Raw genomic sequence first — 8,849 nt, 5'->3', positions numbered from 1 at the left:
CCTGGTGTCTGTCACAAGGGTGTAGTCAAGATGTTGGCCAGCCAGCAGCCATGTGAGAGTTGGGTGCAGCCACACAGTCCACTTTCGGGATGTTTCGCTCCATGGCTGTTGCTACAGAGCTGCTGGAGTGTGTTCACCAAGTGGCAGCTGGCTTCCCCCAGAGCAGGTGACCCAAGGGAGCAAGGAGGAAGCCAGATTTTTTTTTTAGGTCCTAATCTTGGTCATTGTACACCATCACTTCAGCCACACTCTTCATCAGAATCTTGTTTTGTTTTTTTTTTTCTGTAGTTCATGTCTTTTATTAACTCCTACACAGTTATTTGTCTTTTGGTTTGCTGAAGCAGTTAGTCAGATGACATTTGCCACCATGATGTCTGTCAAGATGGCTGGCCATAAAAGCTCAGCCCTAGTTCATCTCAAGGACCCTCCTGACCAAGGTGACTAATTTTGCCAGTCTCTTCCACCTGACAGTATTTCAGGACAGCCAGCCTAACCTTCTCTGCACTTGTGCTTCTTGCGAGTGGTATATGATATCTTCCTTTTCTTAGCACCAACATGATTTCTCAACACGAAATGAAAAGTGGACTCCTTTGTTGTAATCAGACAAAGTATTAATATATCCATCTTCTAGTTGCTTGCCGGCAAAAACCAGCCTTTGCTGGCCAGGAGGGATTCCTTCCTTACCCTGCGTCTTGGCTTTTTTCTCCGAGGGTTGAACCTTGAGAGTGACGGTCTCCCCCATGATGGTTTTTTTTTTTTTTTTTTTTTCGAGACAGGGTGTCGCTTTGTTGCCCGGGCTAGAGTGAGTGCCGTGGCATCAGCCTAGCTCACAGCAACCTCAAACTCCTGAGCTTAAGCGATCCTACTGCCTCAGCCTCCCGAGTAGCTGGGACTACAGGCATGCGCCACCACGCCCGGCTAATTTTTTCTATATATATTTTTAGTTGTTCAGATAATTTCTTTTCTATTTTTAGTAGAGACAGGGTCTCACTCAGGCTGGTCTCGAACTCCTGACCTCAAGCGATCCACCAGCCTCGGCCTCCCAGAGTGCTAGGATTACAGGCGTGAGCCACCGCACCTGGCCCCCATGATGGTTTTGATGAAAATCTATTTTGGTGGCGGTTCCACTGCAGATGGTGGATCATAAAGGCAGAAGAGAATGATTAAGTCCAGCACTCCCTCAAAAGGAGAGGGGAGTTCAGCTCTACTTCTTGAAGGAAGAATGACTCAAAGTGTGAAAATATTTGCAATCACTACAGGCAGTGACAGGGTCAGGAGCTGGCCAGCTTTTTCTTGGCTCCCTAATGTAGGGCTGAGGGTGGGTCTTCTTCCTTTCCTGGGCCCTGAAATGCAAAGTTATGTGTGTTGTGGTGGCAGTGTTTCTAGCGGCTGGCCTGCAGGGTGTTGGATGGAGTCCTATATTCCCTATGTTGCCCAGGCTGTACTCAAACTCTTGGCCTTGGGGGATCCTCCTGCCTCAGCCTCAAGAGAAGCTGGGGTTACAGGTGCAAGCGACCAAGCCCAGCTGAAGGCCTGTGTTCTTGAGCTGGGCTATTCAAAGTGTAGTCCATGGCCCAGTACCCTGGAAGTTCCCCAAGAGCTTGTAGAAATGTAGAATATCGTGGTGCTTCTCAGATCTCAATCAGAACCCATTTTTCAATAAAATCCTGAGGGGATTCTAAAGCACATTCAAGTTTGAAGAGCAATGTTCTGGAACAGGAATGTTAAAAATGTGGAGGTCAACTGGCAGTATTTTAGAAGCCAGCCTATAAAGTAGTGAAATCATTCTAGAGCCCGGACATGCATTGTCAAAGGTGGACCACTGGTGTTCCAGAAATGTGGGTTAGTCGGTGGGTAGAGACTCAGTGATATTCCAGGGTGGAACATTGGTGTTTCGTATTCCCTGCCTTGTGAAACTGAGGAAGAACCCTCACAGTTCTAGAACCTTGGGTATTGTCTAGATCGTCATGTTATAGATCTTGGAGCCCTGGTTTTACAGAAGAGAGGATGGATAGTAACATTTCAGAACCATAATGGAAGTGTCAACAATGGACATGAACTTTCTAGAATCATTTCAGTTAAGAGGGTTGAGGATGGACAGTTAGTGTCTTGAACTGTGGCCTGTGGGGTACAGCCTTTGATGGGGAGTGGCACACTCAAGGTTCTGGACTGGGCTGTCAAGTCAGGGCCAATGGATTGGCATCATCTCAGGCCAGAGGTCCAGGATAGAAAGTGGATGGAATGTTCTAAGGCTGTATGGTGGGATCAGGAATCATCTCTTTAGGGATAAAATAACCACGTGGTTGGCCTTTGGTACCCAACTGCCCAAATTTGGGTCCCAGCTGCAGCACTAACCGTGCGAGTTGGTTGCAGGCACCATCCTCAACTTTGTCATCTGTTAAATGGGCTTTTGTCAAAATAAAGGAGGACAAGAGTTTAAAGCACCTGGTCCACAGCTCCTATTACCTATAGCAGACCCTGAGAGGTTTGGCAAGGGTCCAACACATGGCAGAAAGGGGATAGAGGAGGGGAAAGTGGATAAAGACAGGGACGTGAAAACGTGGAGAGACAGAATCACTAATGGCCCTCCCTCTAAAGCTCTGGGGAGGGCAGGAACCGAACACAGGCACAAACACGTGCCTGGGAAGATGCCAGCCTTTTGGCTGTGGTCTTAACGAGCTTTGGGATGCTGGTGGCTGTGAACCTTCCAAAAATGGCCTGCCAGTTGTCTCAAGAGTTTGATTGGATGCCTTTTTCTGGGGGCAGGCAGTAACTTCCGTCACCTTAATATGCATCTTGGTCCTGCAAGAAGCAGGGTGTCCCAGCCAAGAACTTGGCCCCATTGGACATTGTAGGAAAGACATAGTGCTGAGGGAGTGTTGATTGTGGGACCCGGGGAGAGAGAAGTTGGCATAGGACTCCTTTCTGTTGAGAGCTCAGTACCCTCATCTCGGGCTTAGGTGGAGGTGTGAGATCTCCCGCTTCACCCCTTCCCCACATCCGGCAGGGTGGGCCCCCGGTGTGGAGGAGTGCAAACATGTGGCACAATACATCTGAGCCACACTTATTCCCAGGGTAGAAGGTTGAACAGAAGCCAAGGATTCTGTGATAATGGAATCCGGAAAGGGATATTTAGCTAATCAGTGTTCTAATCTAGGATACAGAAGGCCTTTCATGGTTCTGTTGCAGAATGGAGAACAGTGGGCCATGGTCATTGATAGTGAGCACTTAGTACTGATGAGGTGCTGTGCTTGTCCTCCCCCCAATTCCCCCCAACCCCGTGCAGATTATCTCCTTTGGCCTCTTGCCCACCCCATGAAGTAGCTCTGTGATTGCCCCTATTTTGCAGGTAAGGAGACCGAGGTGGCAGAGCTGGATTCGAATCTAGGCAGCCTGGCGCTGGGGACCTTGCCAGGCCATGCCCAACCCTGGGACTGGGAGCATTTGGGGATCAGGGCCCAGGGGTGGAGAAAGGAGATTGTTGACAGGTGGTGTCAGGTGGAGGCCAATGTTCCAGTGCTTGAGGACATCTCGGTTGAGGTTTCCAGCCTGGTGTGTTGAGCAGGTTTCAGTGTTCAAAGACTGGGCCAAACAGGCTGGGGAGGTGGGTGGATGGTGGTCTCTAGTTGCCTCCAGCTTTCCAGGGTAGCAAATAGCAGCCAGAATTGGGGGTCCTGGGTTGGAAGGGGGGCAGTCTGAGAGTTCCTGGGACCTGGGTGAGCTTTGGGTTTCCTGACCAAGGTATGTTGTCCACTTACTCTGGCCTTAAGACATCCCACACTTTTGCTCCTCCCAGGAGAAAGGCTTAGATGGGCGTGTCCACACTGGCCCCAAGTTGGATTCAGGGTTTAGACTCTGATGCCAGTCCCATTGGGAACTTTCTGAAATTGAGAACTTGCCAGACGGCTGCTTGGACAACATTCTACCCACCTGTCCCTCTTCCAGCCAAAAGGGCTTTCTCAATATACACTGGAAGTGGGAGGTGGGTGGGCAGGGTTTGTAGCAGTTGTTGCCTTTCTCTAAGGTCCTAGAACCTTCTAGAATGGCACTATCCAATAGACCTTTTAGCAATGTTAGGAATGTTGTATAGTTGCCCTGTCCATTAGGCTAGCCACTAGCCACGTGTGACTGTGGAGCTCTTGAAATGTTGCTGGTGTGACTAAGGAACTGAGTTTATTTAAATAGCCACATGTAGCTTCTGCCTACCATATTGAACAGTATGGTTCTAAAACTTTCCAGGAAAAGAAAATTCTTTCATCAGATGTTCAAACCTCATTCCCAATAAAATGCCCACAAAAACGGACAAGGGTGGAATTGCCCTGTCGAAGGCCAAGTGGGGGGCCAGATGCCTGGTTTGGCTTATTCTCCTTGTTCCCTGCCCCTCCCCCAAAAGTGGGTTCTAGATGGAGTATTCTAGATGGAGCAAGGCTTTGGGTGTGTTCTGAATTCACCCACCTCCCCTGAGCCCATTTCCCCCTCCTCTTTTTTTGAGATGGGGTCTCACTATATTGCCCAGGCTGGTCTTGAACTCCACTGCAGGTGGCTCCATTTCCCTTTTTTTTTTTTAATTTTTTTTTTCCTTTTTTAGAGACGGGGTCTCGCACTTGCTCAGGCTGGTCTTGAACTCTTGAGCTCAAAAGATCCGCCCATCTTGGCCTCCCAGATTACAGGCGTGAACCACCGCGCTCAGCCCATTTCCCTTTTTAAAAAGCACCTTCTGGCCAGGTGCAGTGGGACACACCTGTAGACCTGGCTACTTGGGAGTTTGAGACCAGCCTGGGCAACATAATGAGACCTCTCATCCAATCCCAAATTTAAAAAAAAGAAGAGTTTTTAAAAAAAAAAAAAAAAAAAAAAAATCTCGTGATGGCAGTGACATTTATTTTTCTGGGGGAGGGGAGTTATATACAGCAGTGACCCGGAGCTCCTCACCCCCACCAGGGGATTCGGTGGGGAAAGGAGGCATTGGCAGAAGGCACACAGTGGCAATAGCCTGGAAGAGGCCAGGAAGTAAGGGTGGGGGGTGTAGTGTGTCCTGGGAGACCCAAATGAGGAAACTGAGGCTCAGCAAGGGCCTCAAGTCACACAGCAAGGTTCAAAGACAGCTGGTCCCAAGAGCTTGTGCTGGTTGCTTGTCTCTCGCCCCGGGCTACAGGAGGACGCAGGGACAGCCCCCGCCCTTCTTCCTGGGGGCACTGGGGGGACTGGGTGGGAGCTCCTGTTCATGGAATTTCCTGTGGGGAGAAGCCAGTGAGTTTGGGCTGGAGGGGGTAGAGACAAGGACGATGGGAAGGGACGCGGCTCACCGGACGGCCCGCACCAGCTGCTCAAAGGCCTCATCCACATTGAGACGCAGTTTGGCGGAGGCCTCGAAGTAAGCCACGTGGTGGGAGGCACTGAAGGCGGATGCTTCGGATCGAGGGACCTGGGGAGGGGTGCGGGGAACACGGGGAGGAGTCAGGTCCCTGCACTCAGGGTGGCCCCAGCTGTGGGAGGCAGACAGGCATACTGTGTGCTCTAGGGGAGGTGACCTACTGTGGGGGCTCAAGTGAAGAGGGAAAGTTCCAGAGAGATCATGGCAGGAGATGCTGAGGGGGCTGGGAGCCATCGAAGTGAGGAATCAGGGCAGGCTTTGTAGGTGTGTGCCCGCCTGACCTTAGATCGCCAGGAGTCGGTCAGGCAGCGAAGTAAGGGTGCCCCAGCAGAGACCAGCGAAGCCCGAAGGCTGGAAATCCCCAAAGGCTTAGCCTAACAGATGAGTGCTGTGTGGAAATCGTGGTCATGAGGGACGTGGTGTGAGCAGAGAGAGAAGGGGACACAGCCACGCTGGACATCAAGCGCCCGGCTGAGGAACGAGGGCTCCCAGGGAGTGGGGGAGCTGGGGAGGGGCTGGGTGGGAGGCTGGGGCAAGGGTCCTGTGGGAAAGAGAGGAAGGGACAGGGACGGGCAGAGTCAGGGCTGGTTGATGGGGGTGAGTGCTCCTTGTTCCATCAGCCACTTGTCCTGGGGACTCCTACGTGCCAAGCCCTCTGCTGGGTGATGCTGGGGACCCAGAAGGTCCGGGGGGTGACACATCTAGGTGGGGAGTGTGACAATGGAGAGAGCCAGAGGAGGGTGCTGATGTGGGGAAAGGCACACTGGAAGGAGCCTCCCAGGCCGAGATGGGGTCCCCAGGGAAGAGGGGCGGTCCCAAACCTGGCGCTGTGTCTCCAGATCTGCCTTGTTCCCAACCAGCACGATGGGGAAGTCATCACGGTCCTTGACTCGGAGGATCTGCGTGAAGAGCTTGCCCACCTCGTTGAAACTGCAAGTGAAGCAGAGGCATGAGGTCCTGCCAGCCGCTGGGCTCTGGTCTCCCCACCCACCCTGCCACCAGCAACCCCTCTCACCTCTGCCGGTCGTTAATGGCGAACACCAGCAGGAAGCCGTGGCCAGCGCGCATGTACTGCTCCCGCATGGCCCCAAACTCCTCCTGGCCCGCGGTGTCCAGGACTGTGGAGACAGGAAGAGGGGTCATTATGGGGACGAGGCTCCCCCCAGCCACCCCCCTTCAGCCCCCGCCAACACCACCCCATCCTTTCCCTGCCGCCCTCACTGTCCAGCCGGGCCGGGATGCCATCCACAGTGCAGATCTTTGTGTAGGAGTCCTCAATAGTGGGGTCGTAGTCAGACACGAAGTAGGACTGGTGGGGTGGAGAGAGGACACTGTCACTGCAGTGCCCCACCAGAGACGATGAAACACTGCCCCTAAGCCTGCCTCTCTCTGTACCTCCCCCTAAGTCGCTATCCCCCTCCCTCTGGGTCTCTGTCCCCCTCTCTCTGGGTCTCTATTTCTCTCTCTCTGGGTCTCTGTTCCCTTCTCTTTGCTCTTTGGGTATCTGCCGCCCAACCCCCAGGCTCCTTCTCTCTCTGAGTTCCTCCTGGTCCTCTCTGGTGTAAAGTACATCTCCCACATTCCCATGTCGTCATTACATCCTGGCCGGGTGACACTTAACCGATCACTTCCCCTAAGCCTCAGTTTCCTCATTTGGAAGATGAGGATAAGAATAGCACTGCACCCAATCCCACACTAGTGAGATTTAGAGAAAATCCCCACTAAACGTTTAACATATCAGTTATCGGGAGCTCTTGTTGTCCAGACTATCCGCCTGTTTATATCTCCCCCTCCTTCTCTGCCTCCTCCTCCTCTTCCTCCTCCCCCTTTCCCCTCCTCCTCCTCAGGCAGTCTCCAGCGTCTCCTCCCAAGGGAAGGTCCCAGTTCCAATCGGGCTGCAGAGAAGCTGCCCCACCCTCAAGCTGGGCCACTCCCTTCCTGCCTGGGTCCTGCCCAGTCCGCCTCCAGCCAGGCCTTTGGCCAGCTCTGGGACTGCCCCTGGGTGCAAGGGGCCCAGGGCGGGGGCCTTTCTCTGCACAGGCGGGGCTCTCTCACAGGTGCTTGCTGGGGTCTCCTGAGGGGTCTGGGGTCCAGGGGCCTCTGCAGTAGCATCTTGCAGCAGACACCTTTCTGGGGTTTCTCTAAGGTGGGGTGGGCTTCCCTTGGGAATGGGGTGGTGGTTTCCTGGGCAGGGGTGGAGTTTCAGGGGAGAAGGGGTGATTTGGGGGCTAGGGGTCTGAAGGTGGCATCCTATCTGTTACAGGGGTGCTTGGTGAGGGCTTGTCCTGGCTCTGGGGGGAATTAGCAGTGTGTCTTCAAAGCACATCTGGAGAAGCTGAGGGGTTAGGGACCAGTCCTGAGGTGGCTCAGGGGCACTTGGGAGGTCTGTCATAGAATATAGAATCTTAGAGACCTTGAGATGCATTTATGGGGTCAGAGAAAATCCCAAGGAGCAATTCTTTCTGAAGGTGTCAAGAATCTGGGGGCTTCTTCCTTGGAGATGATTTGGGGGTCATCTAGGGTTTCTGAGAGAGGCTCAGGGAGTTGGAGTAGAAAAAAACTCAAGATGGAGGAGTGGGTGGTTTTCCTCGGGGGTGGGGTGGGAGGGTAGAGGTCTGGGTCTCAAGAAATAGGGGATGGCCAAGACTTGAGGTCTTGGAGATTTCTGGAATGGCCAAGGTGCTGGATTTTTTAAAAAAATCTCCTGGGTCTGAGGGTAAAATTCTCTTACAGCAAGGGTTAGAGGGTGCCTCTCTTAGGACAGGGTAGTCCCAGAAGAGCCTCAGGGCCAAGGTCTGGGCATAATTTCTAGATTCTGGGGGAGGGTGCTGAAGAGGCTAAGAATCCAGACTGGGGAGTCTCAGAGGTGCTGGGCACAGGCATTTTCCCAATGAGGCTCTGGGGTCTGGGGTTTGGGGGAAACAGGGCTCAGAGTGGAGGGAGGTGGGGGGCCCCTGGGAGTGCTTAGGGTCTGAATGGGGGGCTGCTCCCAGGAGGTGCTCAGGGCCAGGTTAGCAGGGAGGTAGGGCCTTAGGTACTGGGGGGAGGGAGGGATTATGGGTCTCAGGATGCGAATATAAGAGGAAGGTCCGTTGTGTAGGGGGTGGAGACCCTTGGGAAGTTTACAGTCACAATCTGAGGGAATTTTTTAAGATTAGAGGGGCTCATGGGAGGGTCTCAGTGACGGATCAAGAGGAAAACAGGGTCTCGGGGATCCCTCAAAGGGCTACGTTCTGGGTCCCAGGGGCACCCTCCCGGGTGAGGGCCCACTACCTGGATGAACTGGATGGTCAGCGCGCTCTTGCCCACGCCGCCGCCGCCCACGACCACCAGCTTGTGTGTCTCGCTGGGCGGGGGGTCCCCGGGTTCCGGCCCCCCGCCCCGGGGCCGCCCCCGCCCCCGCCCGGTCCCGGACGCCGCCCCGCTGCTCATGTCGCCACCGCTGCTGCTGCCGTCGCTACCGCCTGGGGGAGCC

General features: G+C 53.7%; 1 protein-coding gene and 1 pseudogene across 1 annotated transcript; both read right to left on the bottom strand.

Moving 5' to 3' along the window:
- Nucleotides 1-316: 316 nt before the first annotated feature.
- On the bottom strand, nt 317-751 carry LOC123624207 (annotated as a pseudogene).
- Nucleotides 752-4,861: 4,110 nt separating this feature from the next.
- Nucleotides 4,862-8,849, bottom strand: RRAS (RAS related). The gene is made up of 6 exons (XM_045531145.1): nt 8,648-8,849; nt 6,596-6,683; nt 6,390-6,492; nt 6,196-6,304; nt 5,307-5,425; nt 4,862-5,234 (listed from the first exon to the last, which is right to left on the bottom strand). The coding sequence occupies exons 1-6, from the start codon at nt 8,804-8,806 to the stop codon at nt 5,150-5,152; spliced, it is 663 nt and encodes a 220-aa protein (XP_045387101.1). The 5' UTR covers nt 8,807-8,849; the 3' UTR covers nt 4,862-5,149.

Source organism: Lemur catta, chromosome 19, assembly GCF_020740605.2.
Source record: "Lemur catta isolate mLemCat1 chromosome 19, mLemCat1.pri, whole genome shotgun sequence".
In the NCBI taxonomy this organism is placed as follows: Eukaryota; Metazoa; Chordata; class Mammalia; order Primates; family Lemuridae; genus Lemur; species Lemur catta.
Note: the sequence above shows the minus strand (reverse complement) of the source record. Positions and strands in the feature narration are given on the sequence as shown.

Coding starts and splice junctions, on each gene's coding strand:
- RRAS (XM_045531145.1), bottom strand. CDS start 8,806: ATGAGCAGCGGGGCGGCGTCCGGGACCGGGCGGGGGCGGGGGCGGCCC. Junction 6,493..6,595: donor CATCCCGGCCCGGCTGGACA/GTGAGGGCGGCA, acceptor CTGTCTCCACAG/TCCTGGACACCGCGGGCCAG. Junction 5,426..6,195: donor ATCTGGAGACACAGCGCCAG/GTTTGGGACCGC, acceptor ACCCCTCCCCAG/GTCCCTCGATCCGAAGCATC.